The 19062-nt window shown below is 41.8% G+C and overlaps 1 protein-coding gene across 1 annotated transcript in view; it reads right to left on the reverse strand.

Annotated features, from left to right (window-relative positions):
* Window positions 1–8166: 8166 nt before the first annotated feature.
* The window catches only part of LOC126335089 (signal peptidase complex subunit 2), a 37719-nt gene continuing 26823 nt past the window's right edge, over window positions 8167–19062 (reverse strand). The window contains exons 4-5 of the mRNA XM_049997987.1: window positions 15913–16068; window positions 8167–8650 (exon numbers count right to left, since the gene is read on the reverse strand). Of these exons, the coding sequence (XP_049853944.1) occupies window positions 8464–8650; window positions 15913–16068 (343 nt within the window). The 3' untranslated portion in view covers window positions 8167–8463. The remainder of the gene's footprint in view (window positions 8651–15912; window positions 16069–19062) is intronic.

Below are 19062 nucleotides of genomic sequence, written 5' to 3' on the forward strand. Positions count from 1 at the left end.
AGTGGCCAGCGTATTCGCTGAGGAGAACACCATTCCGGTATGACAGCAGTAGTTCAGCGGCTTCTGCATAGAGTCTTTCAACCAGCCTAGTGAGAAAAGGCACCAGCGGCCACATGGATTCTGTGATGGTGGATTGTATTTAGATGGCGTAAGATGGATGGACGTGCAGATACATAACTGAAATACCAATAGTGTAGCTTTGAATGGACAAGGGATCGGTATAAATGGAGGAGAGTGGCCTAATCGGCTCCCCAGGAAGTACCACATAGGACATGTAGGGCTGTTGAGGGACTGGGTCCAGCAGGTGGCCAGGTAAGATACATGGGAGGACCGAGAAAATTTCGTTTTGAGCATGAGCCCTAGGATTTTCGTAGTTTCAGTGAACGGAAGAGCAACAGCCCCAAGATGTAAAGACAGTGGAAGTAACCCATTGTGCCACCAGAAATTCATACAAACGGTTTTGACAGTGGAAAAACGAAAGCCATTTACTCCATGAGTAAAGACAATCAAGACACTGCTGAAGACGCCACTCAGCGAGACAAGTCTGTGGAGAACTGCAATAGCTCACAAAATCATCAACGAAAAGGGAGCCAGAGATGCCTGGCAAGAGCCAGGCAATTATAAGGTTAATGGTGATACCAAAGGGGACAACACTCAGGACAGAACCCTGACGCACACCCTATTCCTGGATAAAGGTGTCAGACAACGCAGAACCGACATGTCCCTTGCACACTGGGTCTTTTAAAAATTCCTGAAGGAAATGGGGAAGGCTGCCGTACAAGCCCCACATGTACAGAGTACGGAGAATACCGGTCCTCTGGCAGGTGTCATAGGCTTTCTCAAAACCGAAAAACACGGAAACAGTCTGGTATTTCCACAGAAAACTTTTCATGACATGAGTTGATAAAGTGGCGAGATGATCAATTGCATGCTCGAAATCCACATTGTGCAGTGGTTAGTAAATTGCAAGACTTAAGCCATAATACCATCCAGGCATGAATTATTTGTTCCATCACACTGCAAAAACAGCTTGTGAGATAAATGAGGCAGTATCTAGAAGGAAGGTTCAAATGACTCTGAGCACTATGCGACTTAACTTCTGAGGTCATTAGTCGCCTAGAACTTAGAACTAATTAAATAGAAGGAAGGTGTTTGCACCTACAGGGCTTAGGTCAGTGCCATCTGCGCAGATGCGATAGTACATATGAAGGAGAAAGTGCTTGCCCACAAGAGAAAGGTGCTCGAACATCTGAATGTGAACATTGCCTGGCCCTGGAAGATCAGGATGAAGTGAGAGCGTGATGTAGCTCCCCCATAGTAAAGGCAGCACAATTCTGAGAGGAGAAGGGTATCACCCGAGCCTCCTTCACTCGTTTCCAATGGAGAAAGGCAGGATTATAGTGGGTAGAGCTCAAAATAGTGGCCTAAGATGTTGGATATAGCAATGGAGTCCACAATGACATCACCTGCTACAGTCAGGCCAGAAATTGGGGAATGGACCTTGGTCCCAGAGAGCAACTGGAGCTTGGCACACATGACGAAAGTGAGAGTGGAACTGTTAAAAGAACTAGTACATGAAATGAAGCTAGCATTTTTGCTATCCCCAAAGAATGCGATGACACTTGCACTCTTTCTGGAAAAATTGAACAGAATGGTAATTTTAAATGAGTTTTGCCTTATATTTTCTTCTACCCGGATTAGTCTACGATTTGTGTGAAACACAGACGTGACATTCTAGCATGTTTTACTATCAACAGCAACAATGGTGAATGTGTGCATGAACAATGTGTAACACATTTCGAGCTCTTGGTGACAAGTCTTGCCTCATATCAACAAAATAATATTCAGGTACAGCATCTTGTGTGACTTTACCAGTCTACCCACATCAGAAATGGTACAGATGATCACTCGTAATCCAATGCTGCCCCCAGCCGATTGAGCCACACGAGAAGACCCTTGAATTTTTGGTCACACCGCACACAGTTCACGGAATATTGTCCACCATCGACCTTCAACCAAACATTCCAGCATACCCCCAACAAGACTTCTGTGGACCACATATACAACCGAGCTCTCAACCTAAACTACTGACCTTCCAATGGGAATACCTGGCAAAAAATTTTATGATCACTGAATTCATACTATATAGTTACGGAATCGTCAATTATACTGCCCAGTTAACAGCTCTACTATGCAACATATGGGATTCTGCCCACATTGTTAGTAATGTCATACAGGCCCTTCTGACTGAAGGAAAATTCGATACGGCAATGGCAATGCTGTTCCACCAACTCACCAAGACACCAGAGCAACAGCTGCACCTAGTAATTCATGAGGGAAGATTGGGCAGTAGGACACCATCTCAGATGCTGAGATGAATCGATCAACCTGGCTTATGCCGGAAAGCATGCTCTAGTTAATTAAATTACTGCCTCAGATCCAGTTGGTGGTGATTTCACACGAATATGATATGAGGGAAAACAAATTGTTTCTGTCTGACAGACTCTTCGCAGTCCCACAGCAATAACAATACTTGAAAATGACACGCAAAAACGAACAATGCCAGCACGTTCCTGGCATGACATGCTGGCTGCACCAAAGAGGAGATAACAAGATGCAAGCAATTACGTACCCTCACAAGAGTGACGTACTGAATTTACAGCTGAGGTACCCCTCCTTCCAACTATAATCTATCATAGATCACTCAAACAAAATACTGTGCCCATGTCTTGGATAGTGGTTTCGTGGATCAGTACCCTTCTGCGGTTTTTTCCGATATACTTGACATCGATTTGTTGTGGAATCTTAGAACATATTCTGAGCTAAAACATAATGAGGTATCTTGAACACAATGATGACCTCAATGCCAACCAGCAAGGATTTCCAAAACATCCATCACGTGAAACCCATCTCACATGACATACTGAAAATTTTGGATCAAGGAAATCGGGTAGATGCAGTATTTTTTGATTTCCAAAAAGAATTTGATTCACTACCATACCTATGCTTATTGTCAAAGGTATTATCATATGGGGTATCAAGTAAAATTTGTGACTGGACTGAGGATTTTTTTGGTAGGGAGTACGCAGCATGTAATCTTGGATGGTCAGATGTAGAGGTAGCTTCAGGTGTGCCCCAGGAAAGTGTTTTGGGTCCCTCGCTGTTCTTGCTGTACATTAATGATCTTGCAGACAATATTAATAGTAACATAAGACTTTTTGCAGATGACACAGTTATCTACAATGAAGTATTATCTGAAAGAATTTGCATACAATTCAGTCAGATCTTAATAAGATTTTGGAGTGCTGCAGAGATTGTCAACTTGCTTTAAATGTTCAGAAATGTAAAATTGTGCACTTCACAAAATGAAAAAAAGGTAGTATACTATGACATGGTATCAATCAGTCACTGTTGGAATTGGCCAACTCATACAAATATCTGGGTGTAACACACTGTACGGATATGAAATGGAATGATTGTATAGGCTCAGTCGTGGGTAAAGCAGGTGGTAACTTTGGTTTATTGGTATAATGCTGGGGCAGTGCAATGAGTCTACAAGGGAAATTGCTAACAAATCACTCATGAGACCCATCCTAGAATATTGCATAAGCATAAGGGAACCATATTGAATAGGTCTAACAGGGAATTGTGAATGTATACACCATGCATGGTCACAGGTTTGTTTAATCTGTGAGAGAGAGTCACACAAATGTTGAAGGAACTGGACTGGAAGACTCTTGAAGATAGATGTGAACTAAACTGAGAAAATCAATTAACAAAGTTTTAAGAACCAGCGTTAAATGATGATCTAGGAATATACTAAAATTCCGTATAATAACAAAAATAATCATTTTTTGACAGCATAATGTAATTGGATAGATAAAAAAGATACTCACCAAGCGGTGGCAGGAGAACACATACATAAAAAAGGTTTTACATATGCAAGCTTTCAGCGCCAATGGCTCCTTCCTCTGGCAGAAGGGTTGAGGGCATGGAAGAGGTGTGAAGGAAAAGGACTGGACAGGAAAATGGGTAGAGTTCGTAAAAGTCACCCAGAACACTGTGTCACGGCACACTTACCAGAGAGGATGAGAAGGAAAGACTGATTCAATCCCCTTGGTATCACTCACATAACATTAGAATAATTACTGCATGCACAGAGGCAGTCAATCATTCTTCCTGCACTCCATACATGAATGGAACGAAAGAAACCCTAATAAATCGTACAATGGGACGTACCCTCTGTGATGCACCTCTCAGTGGTTTGCAGATGTAGACGAGCGATTGCCCTGGGAGCATGACATTTGGCCGGCAGTGACTGCCAAGTCCATGACTCTCAAAAACATACCTTGTGGCAATGAGGGAATGTGTCCATGGCTGTGTTGGTTTCACTCACTTTTGAGCAGTGGGGCACAGACCTCCTTCACACCATGCAACCACCCAAATATAATACGCAGTCCAAAGTATGCGCACAACAAAGTTGCCTACAGCTCAAGCAAGTGGGCCAAACTAGTTTTGTCCCCTTGGAAATTTTTTTTTTTTTTTTGCTTGTAATCTGCATTGTACTGGCACGATATTTCAATTGTGAGTTACATGATCAAAATATTGTGACATATGATGCAGATTATCGACAGAAAAATCTGATTTTCCAGGATGACAATGCCTCACTGAGAAAGCCTGAAGACCTAGTTTTGTCCCGCCTACATGTGACAGAGGTAGACCGAGTGTGTTAGGCAACACAATAAATTAATGCTTCCTTATAGACACTGGCTATGAAGTGAGCATTATTGCTCGAGAACAGCTACAATTGGAACATAGGACGACTGCCATCTAACTGTGCACAACAAACAACACATATCAGACTATTTGGAAATGTCACATGCTCTGTGGATCTCAGTTTGCATGAGAAATTTAAATCACAATTTGTGGTCGCAAATACTTGCGAACTGATCTAACTGAAAAAGGCAAATTTATGGACTTACTGGAAAAGATTGTGAATTTTTGCTGTCCAAGGTCTCCTGATATCGACATGCTAAATGAACAGGTGGAGATGAAAAGCAACAATTTCTGGGAGCTTTTTGATGGTCTCCTATTTGGAGGCAGAATACTTCTTAGGAAGGGTTCCAGCATGCCTACAGTTGTTCTCTTTTATATAATACTTGGCAATTCATCATGTAAGAACAAAATCTATTATTATTTGAGGGTGTTTTTTGCTGTTATCTTACTTTTTAATGTTTTTAAGGTCAATTTCACCCAATACATTTTGAAGCGCTCTCTTAAAAGTTCAGTTATAACACAATTTGTGCACTTCTTTTCTTCTCTGCAGCTAAGGCACTGCAGTTCATATGATGTTGTAACATTAATTATGATAGGTATGTGATGACACTGTAATCACAATCAGTGCCAGAGGGCAGTGTGGCTTCAACTACCTGATACTACAGTCGTGTGTGTGTGTGTGTGTGTGTGTGTGTGTATTTTTGACAAAAGCCTTACTGACCGAAAGCATTATTTGTGAAAGTATTTTTATTGTGATTATCTGTGACTCATCATCTCCATTGTATGGTGAGCAGCAACTTTCCTTTTCATAATATTGTTATCTTTAATACACTCCTGGAAATTGAAATAAGAACACCGTGAATTCATTGTCCCAGGAAGGGGAAACTTTATTGACACATTCCTAGGGTCAGATACATCACATGATCACACTGACAGAACCACAGGCACATAGACACAGGCAACAGAGCATGCACAATGTCGGCACTAGTACAGTGTATATCCACCTTTCACAGCAATGCAGGCTGCTATTCTCCCATGGAGACGATCGTAAAGATGCTGGATGTAGTCCTGTGGAACGGCTTGCCATGCCATTTCCACCTGGCGCCTCAGTTGGACCAGCGTTCGTGCTGGACGTGCAGACCGCGTGAGACGATGCTTCATCCAGTCCCAAACATGCTCAATGGGGGACAGATCCGGAGATCTTGCTGGCCAGGGTAGTTGACTTATACCTTCTAGAGCACGTTGGGTGGCACGGGATACATGCGGACGTGCATTGTCCTGTTGGAACAGCAAGTTCCCTTGCCGGTCTAGGAATGGTAGAACGATGGGTTCGATGACGGTTTGGATGTACCGTGCACTATTCAGTGTCCCCTCGACGATCACCAGAGGTGTACGGCCAGTGTAGGAGATCGCTCCCCACACCATGATGCCGGGTGTTGGCCCTGTGTGCCTCGGTCGTATGCAGTCCTGATTGTGGCGCTCACCTGCACGGCGCCAAACACGCATACGACCATCATTGGCACCAAGGCAGAAGCGACTCTCATCGGTGAAGACGGCCTAACGGTGTGCGGGACCGTAGCCCAGCTTCATGGAGACGGTTGCGAATGGTCCTCGCCGATACCCCAGGAGCAACAGTGTCCCTAATTTGCTGGGAAGTGGCGGTGTGGTCCCCTACCGAACTGCGTAGGATCCTACGGTCTTGGCGTGCATCCGTGAGTCGCTGCGGTCCGGTCCCAGGTCGACGGGCACGTGCACCTTCCGCCGACCACTGGCGACAACATCGATGTACTGTGGAGACCTCACGCCCCACGTGTTGAGCAATTCGGCGGTACGTCCACCCGGCCTCTTGCATGCCCACTATACGCCCTTGCTCAAAGTCCGTCAACTGCACATACGGTTCACGTCCACGCTGTCGCGGCATGCTGCCAGTGTTAAAGACTGCGATGGAGCTCCGTATGCCACGGCAAACTGGCTGACACTGACGGCGGCGGTGCACAAATGCTGCGCAGCTAGCGCCATTCGACGACCAACACCACGGTTCCTGGTGTGTCCGCTGTGCCGTGAGTGTGATCATTGCTTGTACAGCCCTCTCGCAGTGTCCGGAGCAAGTATGGTGGGTCTGACACACCGGTGTCAATGTGTTCTTTCTTCCATTTCCAGGAGTGTATTTTAACATGTATTTGCATTATGCCAAAATTGTTAATTGTAATGAAGGTTACTCAGTCTCAGTTTTTAATTTTATCCTCAATTTTATACAAAAAATTGAACTGGTAATTTTGCATTGTGTTAGTGATTTAGAGCATGTTGCTCTACCCATGTAATGTAAGGTGTGGCAACTTGTACTGTAAACAACAGCCTGTGTTAGAATCTGGTTATGTATATGTTAGTTGTATGGTACATTGTCACAATCTTATCGAGACTATGTGACTCAGTTTAAATAGTACATTACCTAATATGTTGTCACTACTATTTTAAAATGTAATTTTTGACTACATCTTTCTATTACTGATTCCTGGGTATTTTCTCGAAATATTAGCACTGAAGACAGCTATACAATAAGAGAAATCTAGATATGCAGAGAAATACAGACTGGATTTGTGACTGATTGCTGAATTCCCTTTTCCTTATTCGAAATATACACCTGTTGCTGTGCGCAACTGTTCTGATGGAATCAAACTCATTTATGTAGGTTATGAAGAAGAGTGGGTCCACTACTGACCCTTTTGGGATCCCAAATCTCATGTTCCATATTCTGAGGTTAGGGGCCAATGGCCTTGCTGCACTGGTTACACCAGTTCCTGTTAGATCACCGAAGTTAAGTGCTGACGAGCTTGGCTAGCACCTGGATGGGTCATCATCTGAATGTGCCAAGTGCTGTTGGCAAGTGGGGTGCACTCAGCCCCTGTGAAGCCAATGGAGGAGCTACTTTATTGAGAAGCAGTGGCACCAGTCACGAAAACTGACAATGGCCAGGAGAGCTGTGTGGAGACCATGTGTCGCTCCGTATCTGCATCCCATGACGCCTAAAGGCTGAGGATGACATGGCAGCCGGTTGGTAGCATTAGGCCTTCAAGACCTGTTCAGATGGTGTTTGTTTTTATTATTTTATGAGGTCAGTTTCCCCCAAGAAGATAGAGAATAATCACAATGGGTGGGTACCTCTCATCTTGGGGTTTGAACGACATGCCCTTCCTATTTAGCATTGCTCACCCTATCCCTCTCTCTTTCCCAAGGAATGGATATTAGTTAAAAAGTAGGATAATCTGTGCACTTTTATTTGTGTCTGTTGGGAGTAAGGTGAGTATTTTCCATTAACTTGGTATTACAGAAACACATAATAAAAGTGTAAGTACTAAAAAAATTTGTCTATGGTAAATTAAATAAACAGAGTAGATCTAAATTTCCTTTATTTGAAACAAGAAAGACAAAGTTAAGTATCATTTTCACCAAATCAACAATTTTTCCCTTTCAGTACCATTCCTTGAAACTAGCACATGGTGCAATGTGCCTGCATTTGCATGTAAAACGTCACTGGATCAATATCCTGTTCAGAGAGTGTGGCATACGATAAATAAATATCAGTCCAGCTGTATGTACAAAGAGGAGTCTTTGTTCCCACTGACACACAGAGCAATTGAAGCTTGCCAATTTGTAGACTGTCAAAACAGGCCCTCTTGTCAAATACTGCTACTTCTCCTTGCGCTCTGTAAGGAGACTGTTATGCAGTTTGGAAACTTCTGTTTCAAGAAGTTCATACACAAGGCAACCATTTTCATCTATAAAGTTTGCCACAGACCTCACCATCGTTGCTTCTCTTACAGAACCTGTTTTGCCATCTTTGTATGTTAGCACTAAGTTGTATTTATCATCATACCTGTAAACAGAAGAAAAACAAATATATTTCAATACAGTTCCCAAAATGCAAAAGCAAGAACAACTCATCTCGAAGTTCCTGAAATAACATAACTTTATTGGGGGAAGGGGGGGGGGGGGGGAATTGGCTCTGAGCACTATGGAACTTAACTTCTTTGGTCATCAGTTCCCTAAAACTTACAACTACTTAAACCTAACTAACCTACGGACATCAGACACATCCAAGTCCAAGGCAGGATTGCAACCTGCGACCGTAGCAGTCACCCGGTTCCAGACTGTAACACCTAGAACCAATCGGCCACTCCAGCTGGCGAACTTTATTAGCAGTTTCTCTTTCCAATCTGTACCTTTTCAGACATCCCAAGTACCGAGATGAGCTACAAGTTATTAAAATAACAATGGGCTCCAATTTAAGTGATTGTGATTTTCCCGTCTTCTATCATAGTTTGCTGCACTTATGTTTGTCCTTGTTGTATGAAAATAGGATTTTTAAAAACCTATTTTTCACTCATGGTGTTATTACAACTCATAGTAAACCTGGTTACGAACAACTTCAGTTGGAAAGACCACATAGATAATATTGTGGGGAAGGCGAGCCAAAGGTTGCGTTTCATCGGCCGGACACTTACAAGATGCAGCAAGTCCACTAAAGAGACAGCTTACACTACACTCGTTCGTCCTCTGTTAGAATATTGCTGCGCGGTGTGGGATCCTTACCAGGTGGGATTGACGGAGGACATCGAAAGGGTGCAAAAAGGGGCAGCTCGTTTTGTATTGTCACGTAATAGGGGAGAGAGCGTGGCAGATATGATACGCGAGTTGGGATGAAAGACATTAAAGCAAATACGTTTTTCGTCACGGCGAGATCTATTTACGAAATTTCAGTCACCAACTTTCTCTTCCGAATGCGAAAATATTTTGTTGAGCCCAACCTACATAGGTAGGAATGATCATCAAAATAAAATAAGAGAAAGAAGAGCTCGAACAGAAAGGTTAAGGTGTTCGTTTTTCCCGCACGCTGTTTGGGAGTCGAATGATAGAGAGATAGTATGATTGTGGTTCGATGAACCCTCTGCCAAGCACTTAAATGTGAATTGCAGAGTAGTCATGTAGATGTAGATGTAGTTAGTTTCTAGCACTACTTAGGATATAAATAATCGTTATGTGATTATGAAACACTATAGTTAGTGCAACCCACAGGGATATGAGCTCGTGACTACTGTAAATCTTTGTTTATGACAGTCTTAGATATAATGGTCAAAAACTTCTGTGAGTCAAGAAACCAAAATTTTGGGCAACACTATAACCAAAAAAAGTTGCAGGCAGGCACAATTAAAATAGACTAACATGTAGCTTTCGGCCACAGCCTTCACAGTATACACACACACACACACACACACACACACACACACACACACACACACACACACACACGCAAGCAAGCAAGCAAGCAAGCACATTTCACACACACAACCGCCAACTCCAACATCTTGGGCCGCTGAGATGCTGGGGTTGGCAGTTGTGTGCTTGAGGTGTGTGTGTGTGTGTGTGTGTGTGTGTGTGTGTGTGTGTGTGTGTGTGTGTGTTTCAATCATGCCTGTCTGCAACATGCTGGGGTTGGCAGTTGTGTGCTTGAGGTGGGTGTGTGTGTGTGTGTATGTGTGTGTGTGTGTGTGTGTGTCTTTTAATCATGCCTGTCTGCAACTCTGTCTTCTTTATGGTACGTAGCAATTTATCTTTTTCTGAATTTTTTATATTTCTACGTGGAGTTTCCATTGTTTGACAATAACCACAATATAAATTTATGTTCACTATGGATGCCAAAATGTTTTATCAAAATTTTGGGCATAGCAAAGTAACAGTTAAAACAATTATATGTCCTCCAGACACTATGGAGTCTTACATTTCCCCCCACCACAGACCTCTCAAATTGACTTATCTTTCAGTCAAATTCGACTATGGGGAAGCTGAAAATGTTACGTGCATACCACGCAAAGAAGGGACAGGAACGAGGCAAGGGATCTGGAATGTGTGACATACAATAAGCTATGACATATCACACACGTTGAATATAACCACACATATGTTCACTGACGTGGTGTGTGAGCTGTGTGAGCTATGGTAAACTCCTGTATCAATGCAGTGAGCAAGAAGTACAAAGCATCCTCCACTAGAACGCATGCCTTGCATTTTGTGGTTGCATGGTAATGACAAACGGACTTCAAGGCCAAATTCAACACGCGAACATGCATATAAGATATATTACTATGACATAGTACATAGAATACATTGTAATGCAGGGCTTAACAGACTACAACTTTGCTAGGCAACTGAAGTATGGACTATACCGATGTTCAGATACTCAAATATGGCTAACTTTACACAATGAAGAATCAGAGTATGAGGTCATCAACAAGGAATGTATAAGTTAAAGGAAGTGTGTGTGTGTGTGTGTACCTCAGGGAAACTACATCCTACATTACAACCTTGGATTCGGCAGAATACTGACTGAATGACGCAGAAGAGCCCCTTCTGTTGGAGGCACATATTGCTCACCCCAAGGCCAGAAACACAGATCAACACGCAAACAAGCTACGCGACATAGAACACAAAGTGGGTGACCAAAGGGAGCAAGCAGACTGCAAAAATGACAACATACATTACAAAAAGGGAATACGACACGGCAGATAGTAACTGATTCATCACGTCAGCACACTTTGTATTGTGGGGTTACACGGATGTTCACAACAGACACTATAAGCAGGACACCAATTCTCACAAGAGATCAATGACTGCAGCATCCATGACAGGTACAGCAGATGACAAAAAATGAGGCAAGCAACAATTTGACAACAATGACAGCATACAAACAGATGAGCCAACTCAGATATAGCAGACTATGAACAACATGACATACAAAAACAATCATCTAAAAAACACAAACAAAGAAAAAAATTAATCAAAAACCATAAAACACAGAAAGAAAATGAGGAGATATAAAATCCAACAAAACTGCATCTATGACTAAATTGTTCCTACAGAACACGTTCACTAACAGACTAGAACAATGAGACATCTTTTAAAATGCTCAGTGTTTCATCACAAGCGTAAGGCATCTGAAAGGAAGCACAATATGATTTTCTTCTAGTGAACAATCAGAACAAATGATCTTTAAGATCAAAAATCTCTAAATAATCCTTGTGGACTGCTAGAATTCGCAGGGTAGCACGTTTGTGGATATCGGTAGGATTCAACTTTGATCAAGTGTACAGAGACCTGTGTAAGTCTTTGATCTGACCAAGATGGGTATGAAGTGCTTCGTTTTTACCAAATGCCCATGAAGCTGTTCCAACTAAATGCTATGGGAAGCACTGTTATGAACACAGAGCTGTAAAAGGTCACAACAAGGAATGTGTGGATGTGATGTGCTGTGCTCACAGAAACTGCACACAAGGAGCACATAGCTGATTGGCATTGCAAGCACCCCAACAGTGATCAAATGGCCACTGATCCAAAAGCTGCAACCAGCAGCCAGTGAAAAAACATCTAACTACTATGCTCTGACCACACAGTTATGGTAGAAATGCACACAAGGAACATTACATAGGTAATTTTGCAAATTTATGTGCAGTTCTTTGCTGAGATCCATCGGAGTGGAGAACAGATACATGCACTTGAATAAGGTGCACGACATAAAAAGTTAAATCATCATTGCATAAGTCAACACATATTCAACACTGTGGGACTCACCACAGACAGACACACAGGGCAATCCAGTTACGACAACATACACATGAATAACCTATATGTAGTTAACAGGGAGAGAGAACCCCACACATGTAGCAAGAGGGTGGGAGTAAAATAAAATACTGACTTTACAATAGCAAATATAAAATAGGAGGTATTGACACAGCTAAATACAGAAATCATAATGTCATAATCACAAGTATTGCCACACACACGATACAAGAACACACAACAAGACATTTCTGTTTGGTAAAGTAGACTGGCAGAAATTACAGGAATTTTTAGGACTGCATGATTTTTCCCGGATTGAAGGAAGCATTGGTTATAAGATACATTTACTGACAGAGACATTGCAAGAAGCACAAGGTACTGGAATCCCAAAAATAGTAGGTAAGAGTAAAAGAAATGTATCATGGTTAAATGAACCTAGCAGACTCAAAAGGAATTTGAGAACCACAGGCAGATACTACCAGGGGGCAGCAAATGCTACAGGGAGTTCAGAGAGCCAAAGGCAGAATATTAGGTACTGCTACTGAAAGTGAGGAGAAGACATTGGGACGAGTATGTACAAACCCAATTAAGTGACAACACATGGGAAGCACTGTACAAACTGATGATGGAGAGAGCAAAAATACCATTTTTACTAGTCAGACTTAGATGGGATGACAGAACCTTCACACAGGGATGGAGATGTACAGGGGAATTTCTGTTTTATAAGTTCCTACCCGATGACAATCAAAACACAGACAATCCATACAACACCAATTTAGGAGCTAACAGAGATAGACTATCCAACAGAGACTGTCATCTGCTCCTTCGAAAAGGAAAAAGTGGCACTAGCCTTAGGAAAATTAAAAATGCACCAGACCTAGACAGCATTCACTTACAGACCCTTAAATGAGTAGCACAATAGATTAGCCCATTTTAACACATTTAATAAATGAAGCTCTAAGGCTGGGACAAGTACCACTATTCTGGAAGTTAGCAAACACAATAATCTTCAAGAAACTGAAAGACAAAGAATCAGCCAATCCTACACCACAAAGGCCAATTTGACTGAGGAACACCTTGGCTAAAACCCAGAAGCAGCTTCTGTGTAACCAATTACAGGCTCACAGATGGCTCCTAAGACTCAGCCCACACCAATATGGGTCCTCTGGCTGAACATGGGCAGACGTGACGCAGTAATGGAAATTACGTGGAAAGATTTAAAGGCCAAGCTCCAACTAAAATAGTGTTGAGTGACTATGAAAATAAGTTGATTAATGATGCAATTAATTGGGCATCAAATTAGCACATAATGTCAGCTGTAAGCATGTAATGGCCACACTTATTGAAAATGCTTTGGCATTTGATAATCTCTGGGGACTCACAATGTTTGCAAGACTCTGGGAACTGCAGGTAGGTGTGTGTATGTGTGTGTGTGTGTGTGTGTGTGTGTGTGTGTGTGTGTGTGGGCTGTTTCTTTGGAGCTTATGGGCACCCAGTGGCAAGGTTATCAGCACACTTACACACATTAAAAGAAGCAAATGTGGATAAAAGAACTAAATGTTAACATATGCAGTTAAAAAACAAAGAAATACTAAAATGTGCTACACAGGAAATTAAAACACAAATAAAATGACAAATGAACCAAAACAAAGGCACAGGGTAATGTGACTGACTGGCCACTTAACAAGAAAACATGGCTGATCCAGTCACCCTGAGAACACATTAAAGTTATTTGCCTAAAATGTTTGGAAAAATATTGGACAATTCACAAAACTTTAAAACTTGAATTACATTTGTTTGAACTTTACTTAGAATAGAGGGTAGATCTGTTGGCAAATCCATAGCGGCCTGCTAGTCAGAAAATAAAGCACAGTCCAATAAAATGTGGCACAAAGTTATCTGTACACCACAAGTGCTACACACTGGAGGGTCCTCTCGCTGATGTAAGAAGCCAAGTGTCTTACGGCTGTGGCCTATGTGAGGAGGAGCAAGAAGGACCTCATCCCGTCAACGTGGCTGGAAGGAGAGATGCCACGGCTGAGTTGTGGGCTTTACTACATGGAGCTTATTGTCGGTCACTTCCAGCCACTCATCTCCCCATTGACACATGACTTTGTACCTCAACAGTGAGGTGAGAGCATGCAGGGGGATGGCACACTGAAAGAACTGAGAATCACGACATGCCACCTTGGCTGCTAGATCCGGCCTTTCATTTCCCACGCTACCCATGCACCTGGTACCCAGTAGAAAGACATCATCATCTCCTGTCCTCATAGCTCGAGGAAGGCATCCTGGGTTACTTTACCTGCTGGGTAAAAATACTGCATAGAGTGAAGGGCACTCAGAGAATTGGAACAGACAAGAAATTTAGCACTTGAAGAACATCTCATCTACTCCATGGAGGCAATACCACATACAATTCTGCAGCAAAGACACTAAATTCTTGAGGCAGTTGGACCATGAGGACACAAATTGAGAAAACAACAAGAGCATCCAATGGAGTCCCCCTGCTTAGGCCCATTCGCAAAGGCAGCTACATAGTTGTGGTGCTCATTTAAAATGTTACAAAATATTGCATTAAAACAAAAGGAGTGCAATCTCTCTTGTACTGCACTAAATCTAAGTCACTCCAGCCCTCTGAAGCAACCAGCCTGGATCTGAGGTTGTACATGCTCCACATAGAATGACTTCAGCACACACCGCACACGGATCCCAAAAGGCATTGTGGACAGATGGAGAAAAGGCATTTCAGAGGTGGATGAGAAACAGTGTGGTATGTGGTTGAAGTCAGAGCTGCGAGAAAGTTACATGCTTGATGCACCATGAGGAGTTTGTGCTAGATGGTAAAAGATGGCTCCACACCCTCAGGAAAGAGACTGGGCATGGGACTGGTTCTATAAGCAGCCTTGGCCAGCCGAATCCCCTCAGGGTGCACAGTGTCAATGAACTTCAAATAAGAAGCCGTTGTCGATTCATACACTGTGCACCCACATTCCAGCCACAAACACACAAAAGCCCTATAAAACTGGAGCTGACGTGCCCTGACTGCTCCCCAAGACCTGTGGCTAAGGTACTTTATGATGTTTAGTGCTTTGAAAGACCTGACTTTCAGGTATCTCAGGTGTGGCAACCATGACAATTTAGAGTAAAAAATGAGGCCCAAGAACCTCACCGAGCTGAGTCTCTAAAATGTACGACGGTGTCCCTATATGCAGGCAGGTAAATTGAAAATATGATGAAAATGATTAAAATGAACACTCACGCACACTGTCTGCAGAAAACTGAAAATCTGTCTTTGCAGCCCACTCCTCTAACCGCTGCACTGTCGGTTGCAACTGATGGCTAGTACACATGCAGAGTTATTTCTTATGCACAAAGTAAACATAATTACATTACTAACACACCTATGCATATAGTGAAAGATGCAAGTGTATTTAGGTAGGATACTAGGTGTTAATTAGCTTCCTATATATGTTCAACATGAATGATGTGTAATTTCATTAAAAATTTATATTTTATACTTACTTCTTCAAGTATGAACTTGCTTCCCACACATTTTCTTGACCAGAATTTGTTTTCTGGATGGCAACTACAAAGATACCTTTCTCTTTGTATGTTGTATATAATGTAAGAATCCCCATCATAACAAAGTAAGTTGTCACACAGAATATCAGCACAGGCCTGGAATCATAACGCATCTGGTTGTAACAACAATTTTGGTTCTTACTAAGAAGAAACAAAACACTTCATGAAAATATTTTAATTACGATTCAGCTGTAGGTGAAAGAACTTTTAGATCATAAATTTTTAAAATTTTTTTGACCAAGTTATTATAAAAAAAATTTGAAACTAATTTTCAAAAGGTATAAGTTGTTACTAATAATAATGGAAATTCAAGGACAGAAACAATGTACATACTGGCACCACTTGCATGTGTGGTGGTTTCCTTACTTTGGTTTGGATAATGTAATTTGGTTGTTTGGAACTGATGAGATACATTTAATTGGCAATAGTTTGCAGTGATTAAAACAAATTAATCAAAGCATACAAATGTTATTAAGTTGGTGTAAGCTCCCCAATAGTGACTATTGTGGAGTGGCCTTTACGTGACTTTCTACAACAATATATCCAAAATTCTTCATTTATCTAATTGAGTTGAAAGCTGTATTAAGTTGTTGAAGTACTAATCTTCTTTAGGTAGGCATTGGTGTTTCATTACTAAGAGGGTGAGCCAAATGAAAACCTTAAATATTTTTTAAAATATTATTTATTGTGCAGAAGTGGTACAAAGCTGCATCACTTTTCAACATAATCTCCCCCATGCTCAATGCAAGTCCTCCAGCACTTACAAAGTGCATAAATTCCTTCAGAAAAAAATTCTTTTGGTAGTCTGCGCAACCACTCATGCACCGTGTGGAGTAACTTTTCATCAGAACAGAACTTCTTTCCTCCCATTGTGTCTCTGAGTGGTCCAAAACTATGGAAATCACTTCGGGCAAGGTCTGGTTTGTATGGTGGATGAGGAAGACACTTAAAATGCAGGTCTGTGATGGTTGAATCTGTTGTACGGGCAGTGTGGGGCCTTGCATTGTCATGTTGCAAAAGGACACCTACTGACAGCAATCCACATCACTTTGATTTGATTGCAGGTCGCAGATGATTTTTTAGGAGATTTGTATATGATGCACTGATGACAGTGGTCCCTCTAGGGATGTGTTGTTGTTGTCTTCAGTCCTGAGACTGGTTTGATGCAGCTCTCCATGCTACCCTATTCTGTGCAAGCTGCTTCATCTCCCAGTACCTACTGCAACCTACATCCTTCTGAATCTGCTTAGTGTATTCATCTATTGGTCTCACTCTACGATTTTTACCCTCCACGCTGCCCTCCAATACTAAATTGGTGATCCCTTGATGCCTCAGAATATGCACCACCAACCAATCCCTTCTTCTGGTCAAGTTGTGCCACAAACTTCTCTTCTCCCCAATTCTATTCAATTCTTCCTCATTAGTTATGTGATCTACCCATCTAATCTTCAGCATTCTTCTATAGCACCACATTTCGAAAGCTTCTATTCTCTTGTTGTCCAAACTATTTATCGTCCATGTTTCACTTCCATACATGGCTACACTCCATACAAATACTTTCAGAAATGACTTTCTGACACTTAAATCTATACTCTATGTTAACAAATCTCTCTTCTTCAGAAACACTTTCCTTGCCATTGCCAGTCTACATTTTATATCCTCTCTACTTCGACCATCATCAGTTATTTTGCTCCCCAAATAGCAAAACTCCTTTACTACTTTAAGTGTCTCATTTCCTAATCTAATTCCCTCAGCATCACCTGACTTAATTCGACTACATTCCATTATCCTCGTTTTGCTTTTGTTGATGTTCATCTTATATACTCCTTTCAAGACACTGTCCATTCCGTTCAACTGCTCTTCCAAGTCCTTTGCTGTCTCTGACAGAATTACAATGTCATCGGTGAACCTAAAAGTTTTTATTTCTTCTCCATGGATTTTAATACCTAACCGAATTTTTCTTTTGTTTCCCTTACTGCTTGCTAAATATACAGACTGAATAACATCAGGGAGAGGCTGCAACCCTGTCTTACTCCCTTCCCAACCACTGCTTCCCTTTCATGTCCCTCGACTCTTTATAAGTGCCATCTGGTTTCTGTAAAAATTGTAAATAGCCTTTCGCTCCCTGTATTTTACCCCTGCCACCTTCAGAATTTGAAAGAGAGTATTCCAATCAACGTTGTCAAAAGCTTTCTCTAAGTCTACAAATGCTAGAAACGTAGGTTTGCCTTTCCTTAATCTTTCTTCTAAGATAAGTCGTAAGGTCAGTATTGCCACACGTGTTCCAGTATTTGTACAGAATCCAAACTGATCTTCCCAGAGTTCGGCTTCTACTAGTTTTTCCATTCGTCTGTAAAGAATCTGTGTTAGTATTTTGCAGCTGTGACTTATTAAACTGATTGTTCGGTAATTTTCACATCTGTCAACACCTGCTTTCTTTGGGATTGGAATTATTATATTCTTCTTGAAGTCTGAGGGTATTTCGCATGTTTCATACATCTTGCTCACCAGATGGTACAGTTTTGTCAGGATTGGCTCTCCCAAGGCCGTCAGTAGTTCCAATGGAATGTTGTCTACTCCGAGGGCCTTGTTTCGACTCAGGTCTTTTAGTGCTCTGTCATACTCTTTATGCAGTATCGTATCTCCCATTTCATCTTCATCTACATCCTCTTCCATTTCCATAATATTGTCCTCAAGTACATCGCCCTTGTATAGACCCTCTACATACTCCTTCCACCTTTCTGCTTTCTCTTCTTTGCTTAGAACTGGGTTTCCATCTGAGCTCTTGATATTCATACAAGTGGTTATCTTATCTCCAAAGGTCTCTTTAATTTTCCTGTAGGCAGTATCTTTCTTACCACTAGTGAGGTAAGCCTCTACACCCTTACATTTGTCCTCTAGCCATCCCTGATTAGCCATTTTGCACTTCCTGTCGATCTCATTTTTGAGACGTTTGTATTCCTTTTTGCCTGCTTCATTTACTGCATTTTTATATTTTCTCCTTTCATCAATTAAATTCAATATTTCTTCTGTTACCCAAGGATTTCTACTTGATCCTCTGCTGCCTTCACTATTTCATCCCTCAAAGCT

The sequence above is a fragment of the Schistocerca gregaria genome, chromosome 2 (genome assembly GCF_023897955.1).
Source record: "Schistocerca gregaria isolate iqSchGreg1 chromosome 2, iqSchGreg1.2, whole genome shotgun sequence".
Classification (NCBI taxonomy): Eukaryota; Metazoa; Arthropoda; class Insecta; order Orthoptera; family Acrididae; genus Schistocerca; species Schistocerca gregaria.